Source organism: Canis lupus, chromosome 22 (genome assembly GCF_011100685.1).
Source record: "Canis lupus familiaris isolate Mischka breed German Shepherd chromosome 22, alternate assembly UU_Cfam_GSD_1.0, whole genome shotgun sequence".
In the NCBI taxonomy this organism is placed as follows: domain Eukaryota; kingdom Metazoa; phylum Chordata; class Mammalia; order Carnivora; family Canidae; genus Canis; species Canis lupus.
Genome location: NC_049243.1, coordinates 49,449,330 through 49,475,460, shown reverse-complemented (window position 1 = coordinate 49,475,460; position 26,131 = coordinate 49,449,330). Strand labels below are relative to the sequence as shown.

The 26,131-nt window shown below is 38.3% G+C and overlaps 2 protein-coding genes and 1 non-coding gene across 5 annotated transcripts in view; 1 reads left to right on the top strand and 2 right to left on the bottom strand.

Annotated features, from left to right (window-relative positions):
- Positions 1-26,131, bottom strand: part of UBAC2 (UBA domain containing 2) — a 179,691-nt gene that overhangs the window by 113,685 nt on the left and 39,875 nt on the right. The window lies entirely within an intron of this gene.
- Positions 8,935-9,041, bottom strand: LOC119865291. The gene has a single exon (XR_005376666.1). It is a non-coding gene; the product is annotated as a U6 spliceosomal RNA (small nuclear RNA).
- On the top strand, positions 17,198-24,347 carry GPR18 (G protein-coupled receptor 18). 2 transcript variants are annotated; one of them, XM_038569944.1, is made up of 3 exons: positions 17,198-17,356; positions 19,713-19,769; positions 23,197-24,347. In XM_038569944.1, the coding sequence occupies exon 3, from the start codon at positions 23,230-23,232 to the stop codon at positions 24,223-24,225; it is 996 nt and encodes a 331-aa protein (XP_038425872.1). In that variant the 5' UTR covers positions 17,198-17,356; positions 19,713-19,769; positions 23,197-23,229; the 3' UTR covers positions 24,226-24,347. The 2 variants fall into 2 exon arrangements, with proteins under 2 accessions (XP_038425872.1, XP_038425871.1); XM_038569943.1 differs by having other exon boundaries at positions 19,416-19,769.

Here is a 26,131-nt window from a genome sequence, read left to right as displayed (position 1 = left end):
TTTTCAGAATGTTATATAGTTGGAAATCACACATCAGGTAGCCTTTTCAAATTGCCCTTAATTGCCTTTTTTTCAAATTGGTGTGCCTTTAAGGTTCCAGGTCTTTTCATGGCTTGATAATCTCATTTTTTAATTACTATATTTTTTTAAGTAGGCCCCACACTCGCATGGAGCCCAACTCACAACTCTGAGATAGACCTGAGCTGGGACGAGATCAAGAATCAGGATACTTAACCAACTGAGCTATCCAGGTGCCCCTATAATCTCATTCCTTTTTAGCACTGAATAATAATCCATTGTCTGGATATGCCAAGTTTGTTTATCCATTCACCTATGGAACGACACCTTGGATGCTTCCAAATTTTGTAATTATAAGTAAACACCAACGTGTGTATAAACATTCACGTGTGTATAAACATCCGAATAATTTTTTACAGTTGTTAATATGTAAAAGAAACTGAAGACATGGAGAAAAAATAAAAACACCTACCAAAAAAGAAAATTCTAGGCCATATGGCTTTGCTGGCCAAAACTGTCAAATGTTTAAGGAAGAAATGATACTAATTCTTCAGAAACACTATAAGAAAATAGAAGAGAAGGTAATGCGTCCCAGCTAATTTTATCAACTAGTTTTGGTAAAATTTGTCAATTTTACCAACATTACCTTAATACCAAAAGCACACAAAAATATTATAAGAAAACCATAATATTATGGACCAATATCATACAAAAATATAGACATAAAAGTTCTCAACAAAATATCAAATCAAAATATCTAAAAGGGAGAATACATCAAGTGGAGTTTATCATAGAAATGCATGACATCCAAACATCAATGTAACACACAATATAAACAGTCTAAGTAGACCATACCAGTAGATGCCAAAAAAAAAAAAAAAAAAAAAAGGACAAAACTCAGTTTGTTCATGATAAAAACTCTAAGCAAACTATAAATTAAAATAGACTTCCTCAGGGCAGCCCTGGTGGCTCAGCAGTTTAGCGCCGCCTTCAGCCCAGGGTGTTATCCTGGAGACCCGGGATCGATTCCCATGTCAGGCTCCCTGCATGGAGCCTGCTTCTCCCTCTGCCTGTGTCTGTGCCCCTCCTCTCTCTCATGAATAAATAAATAAAATCTTTTAAAAATATAAATAAATAAATGAACGAATGAATGAATAAATAAATAAAATAGACTTCCTCAACCCCATAAAGGGAATCTAATAATAAATATCTCTACTAACATACTTAATGATGAAGACTGAATGCTTTTCCCCCAAAGATCTGGAACAAGACAAGGTCCATCAACTCTCTCCATCTATGCAACAACGCACTGTGTGTCCTTGACAGTGCAATAAGCAAGAAAATGAATAAAAGGCAAATTGATTGGAGAGGCACAAAAATATCTCTATTCTCAGACAACATGAATATCTATGTAGAAAATCTAAAAGGATCGATAACAACAACAAAAGGCTACTAGAGCAGCTCTGTGAGAAAGTAGACTAGTGGGTACAAAGGGCTAGGAAGAATGGGAAATGGGAAGTTACTGTTGCGGTTTTTTTGTTTTTTGTTTTTAAGTAGGCTCTATGCCCAATGTGGGGCTTGAACTCACAACCCTGAGAACCTAACATGCTCTACTGACTGAGGCAGTCAGGGGCCTCTCAGAGTTACTGTTTAATAAGTACAGTATCAGTTCTACAAGATGAAAAAGTTCTGGAGAGCTGCTGCACAACAATGTGAATATATTTAACATTACCACCCATAAAAATAGCTAAGACTAGATAAATTTATATTATGTGGGATTTTTTTTTTACCATAATTTCAAAAAATAAAATTTTTTTTTAATTTTTTATTTATTTATGATAGGCACACAGTGAGAGAGAGAGAGAGGCAGAGACACAGGCAGAGGGAGAAGCAGGCTCCATGCACCGGAAGCCCGACGTGGGATTCGATCCCGGGTCTCCAGGATCGCGCCCTGGGCCAAAGGCAGGCGCCAAACCGCTGCGCCACCCAGGGATCCCCCAAAAAATAAAATTAAAAAGCAAAAGAAAGCAGGGTGCCTGGGTGGCTCAGTTGGTTAAATGCTTGCCTTTGGCTCAGGTCACAATCCGAGATCAGGGTCCTGGGATAAAGCCCCAAGTCAGGCTCCCTGTTCAGTGGGGAGCTTGTCTGTCCCTCTCCTTCTGCCCTCCTCCTTGATCATGCTTTCTCTCTTGCTCTCTCTCTCTCAAAATAAATAAACAAAATCTTTTTTAAAAAAAGCAAGAAAAAGCTATGGTTTCAAGCATGGACATGACTTGACTATATCTGAATTGTCAAATGACCACTTGTGATGCCTTTGACCTACTGACCTATTTCATGTAAAGAAATACATGATACATGCTGATAGATCTCTTTATACTAAACTATATCAGTATTCCTGGAATAAACTCCACTGGAAAAAAAAAATCAATTGTATTTCTATATACTAGCAAATCACTAAAATTTTTTCAAAATGCAAGTACCTTTTACCATGAAATACTCAGATATGGATATAACAAAATTTTTATACTGAAAACTACAATTCCTAGAGAGAGAATTTTTTTTAAAAAACAGAACTAAATAGGGATCATTGCATGCCTCAGTGGTTGAGTATCTGCCTTCAGCTCATGGAGTGATCCCAGGGCCTGAGGATTGAGTTCCGAAACGGGCTCCTTGTTGGGGGAGCCTGCTTCTCCCTCTGCCTATGTCTCTGCCTCTCTCTGTGTGTCTCTCATGAATAAATAAAATCTTAAAAAAAAAAAAAACAGAACTAAATATATGGAAGTATAACATGTGCATGGATTAAAAGACTCAGTATTATTTAAATACCAATTTTCCTCAAATTGATGTGGGTTTTTGTTTTTGTTTTAAGATTTTATTTATCCTCCCTTTATTCACGAGAGATGCAGAGAGAAAGAGAGGCAGAGACACAGGAAGAGGGAGAAGCAGGCTCCATGCAGGGAGCCCAACGTAGGACTCGATCCCGGGTCTCCAGGATCACACCCTGGGCTGAATGAAGGCAGTACTAAACTGCTGAGCCACCAGGGCTGCCCCTCAAATTGATGTTTAAAGTCAGTGTTATCCCAGCAAAATTCCAAAATTCGTAACAGAAAGCAAATGAACTGGAATAGCCAAAGCAATTTTGGGGAAAAAAAAAAAAAAAAGTTTGAAGGTTCATAATATCTGACTTTAAGATTTAGAAAGCTGTAATAATCAAGACACAGTACTACTGAGAAAAGGAGAAATATATATCAGTGACACTGAATACAGAGTCCAGAAATAGACCCATATGTACTTGGGCAGGTAATTTTTAACAAAGATTCCAAGATAATTCTATTCAAAAAGATACTTTCTTCAATAACAGAAGCTAGAACAATTAGACATTCATATTTAAACAAATGACCTTCAACTCATAATTCATACATATATAAAAATTTACTCAAAATGGGTCACATACCGAAGTGAAAAAACACAAAAGTACAAAATCTCTGCAACCATGAATTAAAGATTTTCTTAGACTGAATACAATAAACATGAGCTATTAAAAAAAAAAAAAACCTGACAGATCAGATTTCATCAAAATTTATACCTATGGTCTTCAAAGATCATGATTCAGAAAGTCAAAAGACAAGCCAGACTGGGAGGAAATATTTGCAGGATACATTTTTTTTTTTAAAGATCTTATTTATTTGAGAGACGGAGACCATGAGAGAGAGCATGAGCATGGAAGAGAGGGAGAAGCAGGTTCCCCGCTGAACAGGGAGCCCGATGAGGGACTTGATCCCAAGACCCAGGGATCATGACCTGAGTTGAAGGCAGATGCTTAACCAACTGAGCCACCCATGTGCCCTGCAGAATACACATTTGATAAAGAACTGGTGTCCAAAATGTTAAAAACTTTCACAATAAGAAAAAAAAATTGTTTTAACAGGAAGGAGGAAGAGATTTGAAAGATATACCAATAGCAAAGAAGCATATGAAGAAATGCTCAACACATCATTAGTCATTAGGAAAATACAAAATAAAGTAATAGTAAGCAGTAGATACCACTGTACATCCTTTGGGTTGGCTATTTTTTTTAAATTGGTACTGCTAAATTACCTGTGATGCAGAGTAATGGGGTTTCTCACACATTGCTGATGAGAGTGCAAAATGTTATTGACACTTTGGAAAACAGTTTGGTAGTTTCTTAAAAAGTAAAACATACACTATCATGCCACATAGAAAAATGAACACAATCAGTAACAGGAGAGTTCAATATGGCTATTAAATGCAAGATAACTTACGAAAATCAATAATGTTTCTCTACTCCAGCAATAAAACAAGTAGTTAGGAAACATAATAAAATAGCATTTACTTTAATAAAAACTACACAGTATCTAAGAATACAAAAAAATCTGCACAAAAAATGCTTAAGTCTTATAAACATAGATCTTATAAATAAACAGATATTTTATAAGCTTGGATAAGAAAACTTACCAAAGGTATCAGTTCTCTCCCAAATCAATCTATAAACTAAATGTCATCTCAAACTCCAGCTAAAATAACTGATTAACTTACTCTAAAATTTGTATGGAAGAATAAAAGTACATGGAGAGTTAGGTTATTTTTTTACTTTTATTTTTTTTTAAGATTTTATTTATATATTTATTCACAAGAGATGGAGAGAGAGGCAGAGACATAAGCAGAGGTAGAAGCAGGCTCCATGCAGGAAGCCTGATGTGGGACTCAGGACTCTGGGATCACGCCCTGAGCCAAGGGCAGACACTCAACTGCTGAGTCACCCAGGCATCCCAAGGTTATTTTTTTAAAAGATGAACAAAAAAGTGACTTGTTCTACTAGATATTAACATGCTCTAAAAAGTAAAATCATTTAAAGACATTGGAGTATGGGGCACATGAACAGATAAATAGACCAATGGCACAGAATAAGGCCCAAACAAGCAGGCATATGTAAGCATACACACACACACACACACACACACACACACACACACACACATACCCTCTGACCCTTCATTTTTGCTCCTGGCTTTATATACTAAAGACAGTCTATCACAGGACTGTTAGAATAACATAAGTGTTAAGTGAGGATACAGATAAAACAAGATGGCCGGGAGTTGGTCACTGCTGAAGGTGGTGAAGTTGAAACTTGGGTTCATTACAGTATTCTTTCCACTTCTGTATCTGTTTAAAAATTTCTGTAATAAAGCCAAATACCAGAACAAAGACAAAAATCAAAGCATATGCTGCTTCAGTAACCTCAAGAAACTTAAATACAAGCCCCTCAGGTCAGGGCTAGATTTTTAGGCCTACTCAGAGATAGAAGACATGGCCTCTGGAGCCTGCTTCTCCCTCTGCCTGTGTCTCTGCCTCTCTCTCTCTCTCTCTCTGTGTGACTATCATAAATAAATTTTTAAAAAATTAAAAAAAAAAAAAAAGAAGAAGACATGGCCTCAAGCTGCTTAATTAAGGAGTAGCACCTGGGACTGTGCCCAGATGCTCAAAGACCTGTGTATTTTACAGAGAAGGCTAAAAATACTCCACTCCGCCCGCTGAAGCAGTGAAGACATTCAGCTCTCATCAGGGCCTTGAAATAGAAAAGAATAAACTGCTCCAACAAATAGTAAAAATCCATGGCCTATATCATACCTAAATTTATGGTCTAGATTGAATGGTATAGAATGGTATGGAAACTCTAAGGTAAGAAAATAATATAAAAGTCAGTCTGGGACAACAAAAATCCCTGGGAACTCATCAGTAGTAAAAATAAAGTCCCTCTGTAGGAATCCTTTCATGAGATGGCACATAGGTGCTCCAACAGCAAACAAAATCCATTGGAAATGAGTTCACAATCAAAAATCACAAACCAGGATCCCTGGGTGGCTTGGTGGTTTGGTGCCTGCCTTTGGCCCAGGGCGTGATCCTGGGGACATGGGGCCGAGTCCCGCATCAGGTTCCATACATGGAGCCTGCTTCTCCCTCTGTCTCTGTCTCCCTCTCTCTGTGTCCCTCGTGAATAAATAAATAAAATCCTAAAAAAAAAAAAAAAAAAAAAATCACAAACCATAGCAGGCAGCAGGCTGCCCTGAGGGAGAATTTGACCACTGGAGAACAAGAAGTAACAGAACAATGTGTAAATGTGTTAAATGGTTACATACTTTCTTAAGAGAACAAGAACAATACTGGAAAAGAAAGTATATACTAGGGTGCCTCCATCTCAAGATTCATAAATGGATCCCTACTGCCCTCTGCATAAACCCCAAAGTCTGTGCAATCGCCTTAAGGCCCTGTGACCTTCTCTTACCTCTTACCCTGACTTCATCTCCTACTAACCACCTCCCCGCTCCCTCCACTCTGCTACACCTACACAGGTGCCTCAGGCAGACCTGCACCTGAAGGCCTGCCTCTATGCTGGCAGCTCCATATGCCTGAAATATACCTCCTCCAGCCTGCCACATGGCTCACTCCTTGACTCCTCCAGGGCTCTGTTCAAATGTCACCTGCTCACTGAAGGCATTCCTGACCATGCTGTTTAAAACTGTAACCCCACTCACACCCTGGTATTTCGTGTCCTGTCTGGCTGGTTAGTTGGTTTATTTATTTCTACACAGCATATATCATCATCTGACATACTACATATCTTGTTTACTGCCTTCCACTACCAATTAAAATGTAAATTCAAGGAGAATATTCTGTTTTGATCAGTTTAGGATCCTTAGAGTCCAGAACAGCATCTACCATAAACCTGGTGCTCAGTAAACACTTGTGAAATGCAGAAATGGGGAAGTTAGAGAGAGATGATCATTCTCGTAAAATATGTGGGAGAATTCTCTCATTCATATCTGCATGGACACACTACACACTCAAACATTTACTAAGTAGTTACTTTATACAGGGGAGCATCAAGGTATTCCTTTCCTCACTGGAAATTCTTCATTTCCAAAATAAAAAATTAAAAAAAAAGATGAAAACTGACTTTACAAAAATAATAATTTACTACAAAATATTATTAAGTTATTAAAAGTACACAGAGAGTATAATAAAAATCACCTTTCACGGTTCAGCTTCCTGTTCCTTATTTTTATCCTTCCTTAGAACGAACTCATGTGTTTGTCCACAGCAACACCACCAATTTCTATATGACTATGTGTCTAAGTAAAACTTCTTGTCTCCTACTTACCCGGTTTATGGGTCTTGAGAATATTCTTATTGTTGATACCTATACTTATATGTGGTTTTTTATATAGAAATGCTAGAAATAGGTATTAAAATCTATGACTCCATCTCTGCCCCAGAATCAGCTAAGATATATTATGATATTATAATATCCACCTCTACTAAATTCCAATCGTTTTCTTACGAACAGGTACATGCACATGCATTCTGGTAAAAATACAGCCTGTGCCTCATGCAAGACCTCAGAGACACAAATCACTAAACAATATTACTGTATCCCTCCAACAAAAATTGCTGCTTATAATTCTCTTTGGTTACCCAAGAATTTTCAGGTGACACAGTACTTTTTTTCCTTAAGGTTACCACTGGGGTCAAGCAAGACGTTACCTCACCTTGCTTAGTTATAAATTTGGAACTGAACTGTATTGAGCCCACTCATAATCAGAACCTAAAATTATTAGATTTGTATCTTTAGGAGTTTCACAATTACTATACCTATGGTGTTTGAAATACTTGGGTCACGTAGTTTAGGAAAAGAGAAGCACACATACACAATACTGGTTTTAAATTCTGTAGCATACACATGCTCTAAAAAATATTCACATGGTATCCAAGCTGTTCAGGCTGTTTGTACAATTGCAACACGTCTCTCTCATTTATTTGATTACAAAACTATTTCACCATTTGGGATACATTTAGTAACTTTCAGAACAGGCTTACAGCTTCTATTATCAAGTCCTGCCTCACGCTGCCATCTAGTGGTTCACAGAGTGACTGCAGGCAAAGCCTATTAAACTTCCAACCTACTCTTTCAGAAAAATAGCTTAAACACAGAAGCTTAAATAGTCCCTATCAGAGTTCTATAACAACTGTTAGTAATATATATAAAACATAAATTATTTTATTTTACAAATGTTTCAAAGAAGTCATCCTACCAACTCCTTATCTAGGTCTTGTCATTTTACTCTTATTTTAATAATGTCAAGATTACTTTCATTTTATTCCTCCTTAGGTACTTTATTTTCTGGAACTATATATATATTTTTAAAGATTTTATTTATTTCTTCATGGGAGACAGAGAGAGAGAGCAGAGACATAGGCAGAGGGAGAAGCAGGCTCCCCGGAGGGAGCCTGATACGGGACTCAATCCCAGATCCTGGGATCAGGCCCTGAGCCAGAGGCAGACACGCTCAACCGCCAAGCCACCCAGGCATCCCTGGAACTATATTCTTTAAAAATTTTTAAAGACTCCTTGCTCATAAGAAACCAAAATCAATCATTTAGATTATATAGAAAAATAACAGTTCATTTTACAATAGTTTATTGTACACATAAGTACATTTTACATTTGTACAGTTTACTTCAATGGTGTAAGAACTCTATATTGCACTGAATCATTGTCCTTGTTATTTTATTTTTATTGAGGTAGAATTGATATAAAAGTTACATTAGTTTCAGTGCACAACATAATTCAATATTCATGTGTATTACAAAATGATCACTTACCACAATGTGGTAATAAGTCTATTAAGATCTGTCACATATATAGCTACAAAATTTTCTCTTTTTAAAGATTTATTTATTTTTAGAAAGAGACAGCAGAAAGAGGGACAGAAGGAGAGGGAGAAAATCTTAAGTAGACTCCCCACTAAGTGTGGAGCGTGACATGGGGGTCAATCTCACAACCCTGAGATCATGACCTGAGCTGAAACCAAGAGTCAAATGCTCAACTGATAGAGTAATTTTTTTTAATGCTTTATGAATTTATGTGTTATTCTTGCATAGCGGTCACGCCAATCTTTTCTGTATCATTCTGATTTTTATATATGTGCTGCCAAAGTGAGTACTGCAATATAATATTAACTTGTCATTACAGTAAACACATTACATCAACAAGAGTTGTTTGTATCTTATAACTGAAAGTTCGTACCTTTTGACCCCCTTCACCTATCTCTCCCACCCCCCTCAATCCCTGGTTCAGGCAACCACCAATCTATTCTCTCTATAACTTCAATTTTGTTCATTTTGGTTTAAAATTTCACATTACTAGGGCACTTGGGTGGGTCAGTCAGTTAAGCGTCTGCCTTTGGCTCAGGTCAAGAAATCAGGGTCCTGGAATCAAGTTCTGCCAGGCTCCCTGCTCAGCAGAGAGTCTGCTTCTCCCTCTCCCTCTGCACCGTCCTCCCACCCCCAGTACTCTGTCTCTCTCTCAAAAAAATAAATAAAATCTTAAAAATAATAAAATTTTACATTATTGAGGTCATCAGTATCTGTCTTTTTCTGACTTATCTCACTTAGCCTAACACCCTCAAATGTCCATCCATGTTGTCACAAATGGTAAGATTACTCTCTTTTTAAATGAATATTCCATTGTGTGTGTGTGTGTGTGTGTGTGTGTGTATAATGAACTCCACAGTATAAAAGAACACAGAATCAGAGATGCTCAGGGGTTGAAGAGCTTCCACAGGGGCTCCATTCCTGCTACCTGCTCAGTGTGTGGATTTCCTAGACAACATCTCTACCCAGCGCTTTCCCAGCCGCTACTTGAGTATCTTCTGTGTCTGAAACTCAGCATCTCCCAAGGGAATCACTTTGCCTTGAGACCGTGAGTGTTAGTGTTATTCCTTACCAAGTCCAGTAACTTCCTATAGCATCCTCCCATAACACCTTAATTCATCCTTGGCCATGCTGCATCCCCAATTTTTAACTCCACATTCATAAAGCAGCCCATTCAATAAGTGAAGACTGTTCTCCTGCCCTATCTTCACCTCTCCGGGATAGACACTGCCCACTCTCTCAGCCATTTCTCACTTGGCAAGTGTGCAACCTCACCCCTTCCTGACACCAACCAGGAGCACCAGAGCCATACCTGTTGCCCTGTAATACTATGAGCATATTATTGTTAACTGTAGCCACATCATGATGGCATTTCATGGGCTTCCTGTGGCTTTTCCAAACATTTCTGCCAAAGCAACAATTATGCCATTCATTGCCAAAGTTGATTTTTGTAGACTAAAGAGAAAAACCTGTTCTTTCTTCAGTGTTTTTTTTAAAAAGATTTATTTATTAGAGAGAGCGCGCATGCGCACACATGAGAGATAGCAAGCACTAGCGAGCAGGGGGCATGGCAGAGGGAGAGGGAGAAGCAGACTACCCGCTGAGTAGGGAGCTGCCAATGCAGGGCTCTAACCCAGGACCCCGGGATCACGACCTGAGCCAAAGGCAACCGACTGAGCCCCACAAGCGCCCTCTTCAGCGTTTTATATGTTGATTGTGAGCCCATGGCTCCCACTTGCTAAACCAGCTAGTGTCATAGCTATTGCTCTTTGAAGACACTACTAGCAGTCCCCCCAGAACTGTCTCTCCTTTATCTCTAGGGGTTTGATTGTTTCCCGGCCTCTGCTATGATTATATGAGACCACAGAATCAAATTCTTGACAAAAGTGTGTGAGCAGAAGTGACATTTATGACTTCCAAAGCATCTGATGAAAAATCAATCTCTCATCTTGGACTTGCCTCGGAATTCCTTCAAGCAGGCTGGAAACAAGGAGATCCACTGTGGATGATGACTGAGTCCTAACAACTCAATTCCTTAATGACTTCCTAGAACAGAGCTCAACTTCCTACCAGGGATGTTACAAAGAGAAACAGACATCTGTATTCTCAAATCACTGCAATCGGGGCTTGTTACAAGAGTTTAGCCTAAGGGTACTTGGGTGGCTTGGTCAGTTGAGATTCTGACTCTTGGTTTCAGTTCAGGTCATAATCTCGGGGTTGTAGGATTGAGCCCCTTAGAGGGTCCCATATTCTATGGGGGGTGTGCTTGAGATTCTCTCCCTTTCCTCTGCCTCTCTCCCTACTCATGCGAGCATGCTCGCTCTCTCTCTCTCAAATAAATAAATCCATCTATTTATCTATCTATCTTTAAAAGAAAAAAAAACTAAGGCAGGATGGCTCAGTCAGTTAAGCATCTGCCTTCAGCTCAGGTTATGATCCAGGGACCCTGGGATCGAGCCCTGCATCAGGCTCCCTACTCGGAGCCTGCTTCTCCCTCTCCCTCTACTGCTCCCTCGTTTGTGCTCTAATAATAAAATCTTAAAAAAAAAAAAAAAAAAAAAAGAATACACATAAAACAAAACTAAGAACTTAGGTTCTACCACTACTAAAATACCTTCCCAGCTTTTGTAATTTGAAAATTTGATGAGCAGACATGCTATTATTTTTAAAGCAATCATTGATAAATATCAGTCAGAATGAGCAGGGAACAAAAACACTCTAAGAAGGTAAATGTAATTCTTCATTTTCATATTATTGTACTAATAGAGGCAAATGATTCTCAGGGCATAAGAAAAAAGCACTTGCAAGTGGAAGGCTCTGAAGTAAGCCAATTCTAGAACAGAGCTTGTTTCTGCCTACCCTATTTTACACCCTTCTGGATAAAAGGAAGATGTTGAGCACTAGAGGTACTCTTCAGATTAAATTACTGGGAAAGGCCCTCTAAAAACATCTGGATTTTACTTAGGAAAATCTACCCTAATATTTAAAAATGTAAAGCTTTTCAATTTCTCCTTATCATGAGACTATGGATAAATGAGTGCTGGACCTAAAACTAAGCCTAAAGAATTTCTGTACATCACAGGGCACACTCAGAGTAAAAAGGCAACCTATGCAAATAAGAGGGAATATTTTGCAAATCATACATCTGATAAAGGATTATTTAGAAAATATAAAGAATTCCTACAACTCAGCAAAAAACAACCTGATGAAAAAATGGACAAAGGATGTCATGAATAGACATTTTTCTTTTTTTTTTTTTTGAAAATAGACATTTTTCCAGAGAAGACATATAAATGGCCAATGAGCACATGAAAAGATGTTCAATGTCACTAAACATCAGGGAGACAAAAATCAAAAATACAATGAGATTCCACCTCACACCCACTAGAATTGCTATTATCAAAGCAAAACCAGTAACAAGTGTTGGCAAGGACATGGAGAAATTTGCACCCTTGTGTAATGGCGTAACCATTACAGAAAACAGTGCGGTGGTTCCTCAAAAATGAAAAACAGAATTACAACACAATCCAGCAATTCTACTTCTGGGAATACACCCAAAAGAATTTAAAGTAGGGTCCCGAAGAGACAGTTATATACTCATGTTCACAGCAGCATTAGTCCTAAGAGCCAAAAGGTGGAAGCAATCCAAGTGTCCATCAACAGAAGAATGGATAAACAATATGTGGCTTATTCATACAATTCAGACATGTGCTATAGTATGGATGAACCTTGAGGACATTATGCTCAGTGAAATAAGCCAGTAACAAAGGACAAATACTGTATGAATCCACTTAAATGAGGTATCTAGAAGGTAGAAAGGTGACTGCCAAGGGCTGAAGAGAGGGATGGGAGTTGTTGTTTTTAAGAGTACGGAGTTTCAGTTTGGAAGGAGGAAAGAAGTTCTAGAGATTGGCTGCTCAACAATGTGAATGTACTTAACACTACTGAACTATACACTTAAAAGTGGTCAAGATGGGGGCACCTGGCTGGCTCAGTCAGTTAAATGTTCTGACCTTCGGTTCAGGTCACGATCCTGGGGTCCTGGGTTCAAGCCCCGAGTTGGCCTCCCTGCTCAATGGGGAGCCAGCTTCTCCCTCTCCTCCCTGCTCATGCGCTTTCTCTTGCTATCTCTCTGTCTCTCTAATAAAAAAAACAAAATCTTGTTTAAAAAATGGTTAAGACAGTAAATTTCATGTTATTTTCCCACAATTAAAACATTTTAAAAGCAGTATCAAATTTGTTCCAAGGCCACCTTTACGTTTAACTCTTAGTAGAATACCAGGCACAAATAACATTTAAAATAGAATTTTCTCAAGGCCCTAGCCCAGGGATACAAAGTCCTACAGAAGAAAATGGTTTCCTAAAAAAGATAACATGCAATGAAGGCAGACATGGTCTATAGCTGAAATGTTTATTAGAAGAATGAGGACATATCTATCACTGAGTACTACACAATACAGAAATACTTAAAAAGTTAACATTAAAATATCTTTATTATCTTCTACCAATTAAGAGCTTTTTAAATTTATTTCGAAAATAAATAAATTAAAATAAAAATAGAAATTTTATTCCAGTCTCAACAAGACTTCAAATCAGGTAAAGATGAAGAGCTCCCAAACCACCTACTTATCTGTAGGTGGCAGTAAAAGCACAGTGTTTTATGTCAATGCAGCCTTGAAATATCAATTTTCAGTGGCTGCATTAACTGTGCAGGTTCTCTTACTGTTACTAAATTCTATGAACTTCTGTAATACAATGTTTCTCCTGCCCTAATCCTTTCACCCCCAGCTGGTACTCCAACAACCCCAATTTTTTTTTTTTTTTTGGGTCTCATTCCTTGGCTTGATAGGTCTTTGTGATCATATCTACCTATATCTACCTAGAAACATGAGGTATTCAATTCTGAGGACATGGCAGTCTTCTTTCTTACAGAAAAACACACAAACACCAGTCAAATCAATAGCCTATTTACTAAGGTTATTGATGTGAAGCATTCTGTTAGGTACTCGGAAGTCCCTGAAGATGGATGTGCCAGGTCGTTACCAAGACAGACACACAATGTACAGAATAACACAAAAGAAAAGTGTGCTGTCAAGGGAGGAACAGCAATACAACCATCAAGGACAGATATCCCAGGCACCTCTAACTCCCAGTTCTAAGAACTTCTGATTACTGTTAGGAGAATAAAGCCTATACTAGAAGCAGGATGAAGCAGCCCAAGGGTCTGCATCCCTCGGTCCAAACACACACCTCTGCAAGCTCTCTGCGACTCTCTGAAGGTGGTATCACCTACCTGCTTCCTTCCCCTGTCTGTTGAGATTCTTTTAGACCATGTGGCTGGCTGGTGGCAAGAGGCTGTATGAACAAAGGTCATACACTTCTCATCACGAATATCCATACAAGGGGCCCCTGGCCAGCTCAGCTGGTAGAGCATGTGACTCTTGATCTTGGGGTTGTGAGTTTGAGCCCCATACTGGGTATAGAGCCTAATTAAAATTAAAAAGAAGAAGAATATCCACAAGAAAAGTATAAGCAATAAGAAAATAGCAACTGACTCATCACTAGGGAGCACATTAATTTATAAGCATAAGAGGGAAAGTTCTGGCAAACAGCTCTTCTGAGTAACCCAGAAATCAGTGCAGTTTTATCACCAAGGAAACAAAAAGCCTGCATGATTTTGGGGTCTTCCTCTGCAGGCTGATTATAATGTCTCCTCGAGGTCCTCAGTCACCAAGAATGACAGCTCTCCCGGGAGAGGGTGGGAGACACAGTGACTGGACGGCAGCCTGCACCTGGTGCTTTCTCACAGCCACTCCTGCTGCCTACCGCATATAAGAGGGACGGTTACGGGAGAAAGGTGAAAGGAGGTAGGCAAATTAGCTGCAACCATCGAACAAGCTACTAGAAATGGCTGTGTAAAGAATGAGTAGAATCAAATCTGTTAAGAGCAAGTTGACTTAAAGATAAATGGAAAATGAGGTAAAAACACACACTGAAGACCACCACAACATGACACAGATGGAGGGCAGAGGCCAGAAACACACAGACCCCTCAGCGCTCTGGGTGCTCTGTTTCAGACGAGGCCCCAGACACCTACATACACATTCAAGGGTTTCTCCAAATGAGTCCTGGACACATTGAGGTTTTTTTCATGCAGTGATGTAAGGACACAGATCCCCAAGTCCTGGCCCATGTTTCTCATCTGCAGGCCTACAAAAATTCAGAGGGAGACAAAGATAAAATACCCACTGTAGCGGGAAGAGTTACTTAGAATTGTATGGTGCCAAGGGTGGGAAGTCTTTCCAGAAAGCCTTATCGAACTTCCCCTTTCTTCCAGTTGGGGAGAGTGATGATCAGCGAAATGAATTTTTTTTTTAGGATAACTCAGCAAATTAACTAGTGGAAGAAGCAGAGCTCCCACACTACACTCCCAGTCTGAAAATTCCCAAGAAAAATTTAAATGTGCCGCGAAGCAAGAAAGGGGACATTTCAGGCAGGAGAGAGACGGAGAAAACTAGTATTCTGGTGTCTAAAACATATATTTTACATAAGCTCCAAGGAATTAGAGGACTCACAAGATGTCTAAAAAAGTTACAAATACAGCTTGCAAGAGGCAGAGACACTCAACCCAGTCCTTGCCAACTTAAAGCACAAGCTTTAAAACAAACAAATAAAACTCTTTTTGAATATAAAATGTAATACACATACCAAAAAGTGCAGCATGCCGGAAAATCCATTTGCTTTTTTTCCCCCTTCTCCATCCTGTTCTGTTCAAGAGGCTGAGGGTACAGACTGCACCCAAAGGCCCCAGCTTTCGCTGTGTTCGGCTGATGTGAGCCTCAGAGCAGACCGAAGTGGAGAGAAACCCGAGGCTGGGGGATTTATTCCCCTGGTTCCCTCAGGCTCACTGTCCCTCAACAGGAAGTCACTACTAGTCTCCAGGCAGGTTCCCTTCCTTCCAGGTTCTAGTAACCTCTCCAGCCCTAGATTTCTTCGTGCCTAAGCGGGGGCAGACACCACAAGGCAACAGTCCGGCCAGTTTCCCCTTTCCCCACAAGGTTCCAGTCTTGTGTCATGAGATCCTTACAAATAAACCCTCCTTGATTTATCTTAAAATCTGTTTTTTACAGACACCCTTACAGATACAAGGACAAACCATAAATATACAGTTTAATGAATTATCACAAAATAAACACTGGAGTTACTAGCACTTAGATCAATGAACAGAACTTGCCAGTATCCTGGAAGTTCTCCCGGTATGCCCTCCTTATTATATGCACCCACAGCTCTCCAGAGAGTTTCAACACCTAAGCATGAATCCCTAAACATTGTATTTCAATTTGGTCTACTTTTTGAAATTCACATAAATGAAATCATAAAACAGAAATTCCTTCATGTCTGGCTTTTTTCACAAAACATAATATACACAGATTCACCTATATTGTTGCACGTGCCTGCTATAGGATTCATTTTGATCATGAGAAGCATTCACCTGTACTCTACACAAGTGATATTTATCCATTCTACAGCTGAACATTTGGGTTGTTTCTAGAGCTACTGGAAATAATGCTACTATAGATATCCTTACCTATGTTTCCTGATGCCTAAGACCATGCATTTCTACCTAGGAGGGGAATTGGATTCATAGGGTAGATGTATCTTCATTTTACTACTTAACAACCATTTTCCAAACTAAAACACCTGCCAGCAATACACAAGAGTTTGTAGTTGCTGGAATATACTATTTCCCTTAACTGTAAGACCAGAGTCTGTAGAAAGCCACCAGATACCACACAGTTCTACTCAATCAGCTATCCTCAGGACTCTGATTGGACTTCTGGTCAGCTAGTGGAATGTTACACTGCTCACTCTTGGCCTGGGGTCTTGCAAGATTTCAGTGGGTTCAGGACTAATTTTACTGTCATGTAGCAGCCTTCTCCTAAGGTCCTCTAAGTGAGAGAATCTTAGTATCTTTAAAGAGCTCTACTTTCATTGCTGATTTACATCTATTTTAACTAGAATTATATATAGATCACTTTGGTCATCTAGGGTCAATTTGTTTGCTATGAGTTAAGTAACTGCCTGATTATATGTTTGTAAAATTTTCCAACTGTACAAAAATTGCCAAGGAAAAGGAATTTGAGGATTGCTAAATTTATAATTTAGGAAATCAAGTGAAAAGGAGGTTCCAATTAACTGACTGTAGATTTATAGCTATAAGCTGTGGACATTTTTTCTTAAAAACAGATTTAGACAAATAGTACTACCTCAATCTTCTTTACCCAGAAAACACTATTCAATTAAGCTCCCTCATTAAAAGCAAAAACAAAACCACATACACAAAAACAGAACAGGTCGTTTAGATACAAGTTTGACAGAGACAGACAGTAGAGTAACAAAGATTCCACGACCTCAAAGTGGGGGACCGTTAGGGCCAAACTGTAAGATTCTCCTTCTAGTTCAGAGCATCCTCACTTCCCTCACAACCCTCTTCTTGGGAGACAGGTGGGTTGTTGACCCACCACTCCAGCCTTCATTGCTTATGGCCACCCACGCTGGGAAAAATGAACATCAAGTACAGTGATCCCCTTCCCAAAACGTTGGGGTAAGGAATGAGAATGAGGGGCGCCTGGGGGCTCAGTCGGTGAAGTGTCTACCGGCAGTTCAGGTCTTGATCTGAAGGTCCTGGGATCAAGGCCCACATCAGGCTCCCTGCTCAGTGGGGTGTCTGCTTCTCCCTCTCCCTCTGCCCCTCCCTGCTCATGCTCACTCTCTCTCATTCACTCTCTCTCTCAAATAAATAAATAAAATCTTTTAAAAAAGGATTAGAACAAAAACCCCGACTTACACATGCAATGGTAAAGAGAAATATGTTTAGAACAGGAAACATAATTCTATTTGTGGTGTAAACAAATCTCTAATGCAGAGCACATTTTATAATTGGGATTTAATGTATAAATCTATTAACTACATCCTTCCTAATAATTATGAAATTGTCCTAACTAAACTATATTCACTCAAAAACTGGGCTCAAGTGCTAAAATAAAAATTCATTGAGTTCTTTTAATATTCTAAACCAGAATTCAAAAATGGAATGAAAACAGATTACTTCACAAAATGAAACCCCTTGGATATCTGTAATCCCTTTTTTGCAAGGTGAAAAATTTCTCTTTTACTCATATTCCAAAATAACTGAGGAAAGTACATCTGCATGAACAGTCCCAGAATGACGTAAGTTTTTCTACTTGAATAAAAAATTTATTAGGCTCAAGTATTAAAGAAGCAAACTAGACACTTAAGAGTTTACTTCTCAATCCATTGTTTACTTGTTGCCAAAAGGTTTGGGGGAATTGTTCCCACTCTAATTCTTTTTTACAACCAACATACAGGTATTGTGGAGGACCAGCAACACAAAGAACAGTGCAAAGTGTCACAGGTCATGGAGAGGAGAGAAGGGTCACTGCCAGAGCTTGAGTCTCCACATCTGTCTGCTGATTGGCAGGTCCCCTCCCCTAAGAGGGTCAAAGCATCCCTGATGCCATCACCCCACTCAGTAATCCACCCATGACTCCCTTGCCCCTCTACTTCTTCAGTCACAGTCCACCAATATTTATTAAATGCTTGCTATACACACACACACACACACACACACACACACACCCCACATGCCAACCCCAAGAAACTATGGTTTTTATTTGAGGACAGAAAGAGCACAGGCCCTCAAACTGTCTTAAGTTCAAAAAACAAATAGTTAAGTTCATGTACCTTTTAAAAGTTGACAAATCATGCATAACCAAAAATAAAGAAAAGTAAAATTTTAAGACAAGCAAATGAGATTTTTTTTTTTTAAGAAAAGAGAAAGTTTAATGCAACAGGGCAGACAATGATTAGGTTTGCTCACTTCCCTTTCCATTGGTTTCACTTCCCTTTCTAGGTTAGAATACTCCAAACATGTAAATTATTCCACTAAAGAATTCCAGTCCTTTCTTAGCAATTTGCAGAGATGTTTATATAAAAGGAATTATTTCTAGACTTCCATGCAACAGAAAAGGGTTAGGATGCATTGGAGATTAAAAAATAAAGCAGGGGCAGCTCAAGTCATGATCTCAGGGTCCTTAGATTGGCCCTATGTCCAGCAGAGAATTGGCTGGAGATTCTCTCTCTTTCCCCTTCTGTCCCTCCCTCACAATCCCCTCTCTCTTAAAACAACAACAAAAAAGACAAACCAAAGTGGATAAATGCAAATGCAACGCAGAAGCAAATAACAGAGGACCCCAATTTTAACCACTTAGAAATATGTTAACAATAAAAGTGGGCATTTTATGACTTCAGGAACTTTGTAGTGCAGGGTTAACTCTGTTTAGGTTAGTACTAAGTGCCAGACACTATGTTCAGCATTTGGGATTTTTCTGGTTTAGAGGCCTCATAATCCTATCACATGAGTATTATTTCTATCTTAACCGTATAGAAACTAAGTAGGAACAGAGATTCAGAGGGGTTAAGTAACTAGACAAAGTCCCACAACTTAGAAAGTGAAGAAACTACTATGAACCCCATTCTAGTCAACATCGAATCGCATTCTCTTTCAATAGGTGATGCAGACTTTAAGCATCAAAGTAAACAAACTGAACACATTTTCCTCTTTTTGTTTGATTCTCTTTAAGTACATGCCATCACTTCAAGGGGAGTTTATGCTAATCATGACCTCATAAACAAATCACTTGTGAGAGAAACCACATCCAGGGCAAAGTCAGAAGTTAAAAAAGCCTTATTTCAGAGAGTACTTCCTGAAAGAGACAAAGCAGCAATTGCAGCCAAACGAGTACCAACTCCTGTGCCAAGTTTTACATTTGAAACAACTTTGTAAAGGAAAAGAAGAGCCTGAAACAAAAGAAATACTGCAACTTCTTAAATATACCATTTCTAGAAAGAGCTATTTTAACACAAGATATCTCTTTTAGATAACTGGGTATGACGAAAAATGCTCTTCTCTAACACAGCCTTTTGATGGACAGGAGGTAAGTAGCATTTAGTTAATTTCATCACATATTATCCACTAGGTAATGCTTACACTACAGAGGTATAAACTTCTAGTTATAAAATAAGTAAGTCATGGGGATGGAAAGTACAGTATGGGAAACATAATCAATAATATTGTAATAACTTTGTATGGTGACAAAAAAAAGTAGTGCTAAGTTACAAAATCATTTAATAATATGTTGCTGACACTATGCTGGCAAAGGACCTTGAAATGGGTTATGCTGTCATCTTCCTGCACTATTAATGTGATTTTTTAAATTTATTTTCAACATTGTTTTACGTTAATAGTAAATAATTTTTTCAACTTAAAAAATGCTGATATGATAAATCATAAGTATATTTAGGAGTCTTTGTCACTTGGTTTCAATTACACTGTTCCACAAAATGTATTAAATGCTTTAAAAAAAAAAGACTATGGGGCACCTAGGTGGCTCAGGGTCAAAATCACTGACTATTTTTGGCTAAGGTCATGATCTCAGGCTCTTGAGATCAAGCCCCACATCAGGCTCTGTGCTCAGTGCATAGTCTGCTGGAGAAAAATTCTCTCTCTCCCTCTGCCCTTTCCCCTCACCATACTCTCTCAAATAAATAAAGCTTTATTTTAAAAAAGACTATAGATAATCACTGAATCTAAAGTTTTTAAAACAGTGACTTGAAAAAATAAAATAAAATGCTGACTTGAAAACAATCACTTTCTAATATTTATCCAAAAATGTATCTGTGTGTACAGAGCAGAGCACAACCAATCTGGTAATGCCTTTAAAACATGCATTACACATATTTTTTTCAACCTTAAGCAAATGAATACAAGTGTTGGTGACATAAAAGCAGCTTGAGCCCAATGGAGGTTAAAAAATTTACTCATAAAGGGTTTGTAACTATGAAATTTACATGACAAAATTCAGGGATGAGGATGGGGGAAGGGAGTCCAAACACAGTATCAAAAGATAAAAAAGAGGGACGCCTGGGTGGCTCAGCAGTTTAGCGTCTGCCTTCAGCCCAGGGTGTGATCCTGGAGACCCGGGATCGAGTTCCGCGTCGGGCTCCCTGCATGGAGCCTGCTTCTCCCTCTGCCTGTGTCTCTGCCTCTCTCTCTTTCTGTGTCTCTCATGAATAAATAAATAAATTCTCTAAAAAAAAGAGAGAGAGAGAGAGAAAAGATACAAAATTTCATTTATATTACAATTACTACTATTTAAAAATTCAATGAAAATTTAAAAATAGTAAAGAGTCCAAAATTATTCTCCTCGATATGATACTGGAGATTTTTCTATATAATACTTTTCTCATTTGATAGAAATTAAAATTCTAGTCACATCAATATTTGGATATTTTAATAATATAAGTATAGGCTACTAATACATAGACTTCTATTCCAAAATCATATCTAACCTAGATACTTGGCAAACTAGCTATAGTCAAGAAGGAAGGAAAAAAGGGAGAAGTGTAAAAACAAACTCATATCTTGTGTTTGTCCACAGCAACTGCTCAAATTCTATTTATTTATTTATTTAGCTCAAATTCATTTTATATTCTCAACAGCCCCTGATGCCACTAACCAGAATGCTAATCACCCCCACAGTTCTCACCAAAGACAGACTCAGGGTTGAATTAGAGACAGCCCACTCTGCAAAGTGACATTTCTGAAGGAAACTTTTCTTGCACCTCTAAGTCAAGTCTAAGATACCACAAGATTCCATCTCTTCATAAGCACCTTTACTTCTTAAAATCATTGTTGTTGACGTTGCATCATGGGTGATGGAAGTTTTACTCTGGTGAGGGGTCGATGATATTTATAATCACAACTGAACTTTCTATTAGAAGTGAACATTTTTTTTTGGTGATGGGAATTTGTTTTTGCATGCATCTAAAGTTACTGAATGACTTCTAATTAAGAACTACTTTTTCTTTAATATTCCTTTTTAAAATTTAATTTGCCAAATAATACTTGTGTCTTTATGTAGTTAGAGTAAGGGCATAAGAGTTACTATACTAGCAATGTCCTCTTCTCAATGTTGTTTCCTGGCACATCAGTGACGTCCATTTCTGGGACACTGGTAAATACCATCGGGAAGACAGCATTAAGCCCTTCCAACTAACTTTGAGTGAAAAACTAGCTCATCTATTCTTCTAAGAGTCAGGTTCTTGATCTGTAGACCATGGCAGAACACGCTGTTTCTAGAACTATGATAATTGAGAAAGAACATAATACTATGAGGAAGTGTTTCCATTTCAAAAAAAAAAATAGGCTTAATAACTAACCAAGCAAATATTCATTGACAAACTAGAGTAGCTGCTGCAGGGTCCTTCCTTCACTTCATCCATCAATTCAGCAAACATTTACTTAATGAGGACTCCTATGGACTCAAGCAGCAGTGGAAATATAGCAGCCAAAAGGAAAAGTTCCTGCTCTCAAATGAGAATTAATGTGAATCAACCAGTTGTGTGGTTCCTTTATTAGTTTTCTAATCCACATTTTATACATTAAAACTATATTTAATGAGTAAAAGTTCATCTTTTGGACATTACTAACCTGGATTACAAAACATTTAAACAGAATAAAGATGATAAAAAGTAGCAAACTATTTTGTAAGATTCAAAATTCAGAATGACCTTCTCCCAATTAGTCCCAATCCAAGAACATTTAGTATAAGAATAACTGCTACCCGGGATCCCTAGGTGGCGCAGCGGTTTGGCGCCTGCCTTCGGCCTAGGGCGCGATCCTGGAGACCCGGGATCGAATCCCACATCGGGCTCCCAGTGCATGGAGTCTGCTTCTCCCTCTGCCTGTGTCTCTGCCTCTCTCTCTCTCTCTGTGACTATCATAAATAAATAAAAATTAAAAAAAAAAAAAAAAAGAATAACTGCTACCCAATTACACACTACAGGAAAAAGTCATTTAAAAAAGGAGGGGGGGAAAAAAAAAAAAAAAAAAGGAGGGGGGGATCCCCTGGTGGCTCGGTGGTTTGGCACCTGCCTTTGGCCCAGGGCATGACCCTGGAGTCCTGGGATCAAGTCCCATGTCGGGCTTCCTGGATGGAGCCTGTTTCTCCCTCTGCCAGTGTCTCTGCCTCTCTCTCTGGGTCTTTCATGAATAAATAAATAAAATCTTTAAAAAAAAAAAAAAAAAAAGGTTATTCCCTAGGGGAAAAGGGAGGCGAGCAGAGAGAAAAAATAAATCTGCCAGTGCTTTATAACACACAGACTATTTTAATGGGTCAGTGCACATGAGTAATAGTATCTAGGAAGTGGATTTCTTAATAAATACTAAGACACATATATTGACTGTACAACATAAAATACTCTTAAAATTAAAATCCACTGACACAGCAAGTCAAGTAGGACAGTGTTAAGCATTTATTTTTCAAAAAGGTTTTATTTCTATTATTCTTAACTATTTTACAGTTTCTAAGTGTCATTCCCCCAACAATCTATAAGATGACCACTCCTCACAATCAAGCTCAACCTGGCCCTTCCAACAATTCACATCCAGAAGAATACAAGATCGCAGCCCTTGTCTTCTACAGCTGTATCTTCATAATTGGATTATTTGTTAATGCCACTGCCTTATGGGTTTTTAGTTGTACTACCAAGAAGAGAACCACTGTAACCATCTATATGATGAATGTGGCACTATTGGACTTAATATTTATAATGAGCTTACCCTTTCGGATGTTTTATTATGCAAAAGGTGAATGGCCATTTGGAGAGTACTTCTGCCAGATTCTTGGGGCTCTCACAGTGTTTTATCCAAGTATTGCTCTATGGCTTCTTGCTTTTATTAGTGCCGACAGATACATGGCCATTGTGCAGCCAAAATATGCCAAAGAACTTAAAAACACAGGCAAAGCCATGCTAGCATGTGTGGGAGTCTGGATAATGACCCTGACAACTACCATCCCACTCCTACTGCTCTATGAAGACCCAGATAAAGCCTCCACACCCCCCACCTGCCTGAAGATTTCTGACATTACCCACTTAAAAGCTATTAACATGCTGAACTTCACTCGACTGATATTTTTTTTCTTGATTCCCCTGTTCATCATGATTGGGTGCTACTTAATCATCATTCATAGTCTCCTTCACGGGAAGACATCTAAGCTGAAACCAAAAGTCAAGGAGAAGTCTATAAGGATCATCATCACACTCATGGTACAGGTGCTCGTCTGCTTTATGCCTTTCCATATCTGTTTTGCTTTCCTGATGCTGGAAGGGGATGAGAACAGTTACAATCCCTGGGGAGCCTTTACCACCTTCCTCATGAATCTCAGCACCTGTCTGGATGTGATTCTCTACTACATTGTTTCAAAACAATTTCAGGCTCGAGTCATTAGTGTCATGCTCTACAGAAATTACCTTCGGAGTGTGCGCAGAAAAAGCTTCCGATCAGGTAGTTTACGGTCACTAAGCAATGTAAACAGTGAAATGCTTTGAATGATAAGCAGGTTTCTGTTTTTAATTTCTTTATATTCACTTTACTAACTATCCTAAGGTCACTGGATATTCTGTATGATATTACCAAGCCCCTTCTCTCCTGAAAAAAAAAAAAAAAAAAAGAAACTTAAGAAACACTTTTGTGGGGATCCTACTATGTGGCAACATAATTAAATATTCTAAGTTTCTAATGAATTCATTATTTTTATTTTCTTTTTTTTATTTTTTATTTTTTTATTTTTTTTTATTTTTATTTTCAAAACTTGTATAAAACATATTCGTGAGTTACTGAGAGAAAAATATCCAATTTATATCTCAAAATCAAGCTTTATCTAAATACACAGTTGACAACTTTTTGGATTTAATTCTATGTGCAAGTGAATCATGATGTCAATCAGGTCAGTAGGCCAAAAAAAAAAAAATCCACTTACTGTTCAAAATAAATTAAATTATTAAATTATAATTTGATTTAAACCAAAACCAAAGTTCCCTCTGGTTTAGTTTACATTCGGGATTGATGGTCTAAATCTTACAATATTTTGTGTTCTAAATATCAAAGATTCCTACACAAACAATTATATTCAACCCATCACTGTTACTTGCCGCAAACCAAAATTAGCAGGAACAATCACCAGAAGGGACCTGCAAAGGCAATCACCATCAGCCCTCCCCTACTCTGAATTCATTTTATTTTGGAAACAGACTGGAGTCATTGAATAACGCTTACAGAGAGCCTACTATGTACCAGAGTCTACTTACAACCAATGCAAGAGACCTAATCTGAGACCCTATTTCTGCCCAACAACCCAAGTCCATTCCTATGACATGAAGTTTCTGCTGTAGGGTAAAATACTTTTCTCCAATATAAACAGTTTGCTCTTCTTATTGATTAAACATCATATTACAAGAGGATGATTTTTTTCCCCAGGCTGTATATCACAGTATAATAGCACCAGTCAGGGACCCTGGATTCTCACCCTAGCCTTGCCATTTAATTTCCCCTAATAAAATAACAAACCAAGTAACTTCCCCATTTAAAAAGAAAAGAAAGTGAACTATAATCGGTAAAGCACATATTATTCTAAATATTATGGAAGCACGCAAATGAGTCTACCATTACTTCCTCTCTGCTAAATCATTTTCATTACTCTTAACATGATCACCTCCTAATGGGACTAAGAATCAAATAAATGCATTAGTTAGAAACGGATTTCTAGAATTAACATGGGTAAATTCATATTCTTAAAAAAAAAGAGAGAGAAACACGAAGGAGCCTAATCATAAAACAGTGTTTTAATACTGGAAGATCCCTTACATAATCTTCTCATCTAATCCTTGTTTGTTTGTTTTTAAGATTTTTTTTTTTTTTAATTCATGAGAGACACAGAGAGAGACCGAGAGAGGCACAGACACAGGCACAGGGAGAAGCAGGCTCCATGCAGGGAGCCTGATGTAAGACTTGAACCCTGGACTCCAGGACCACATCCTGGGCTGAAGGCAGGTGTTAAACTGCTGAGCCACCCAGGGATCCCCTAATCCTTCTGTTTTATATATAAAGAAACCAAAGTCCAAAGATATTATATAACTTGCTCAGCTGAGAATCAGGACTAGAAACCAAGTTTCTGTTATGTTAACCACCAATTTTCAATACTAAAAGCAAACAAGTTCACAGAACACAAACATTCTCAGAGCTACATAAGATAAAGTAGTCTCAAGGTGATACTAAGACGTAGTTCCTCCACAAAGAGAAAACTACTTGAAGTTTTAAGTCTGAATAATCAAGTAAGCAAGGTACTTTAACAAACATCTTTCAACAAAAAATTAGGGGCACCTAGTTGGTTCAGTGGTTGAACATCTGCCTTTGGCTCAGGGCATAATCCTGGGGTCCTGGGATGGAGTCCCACAT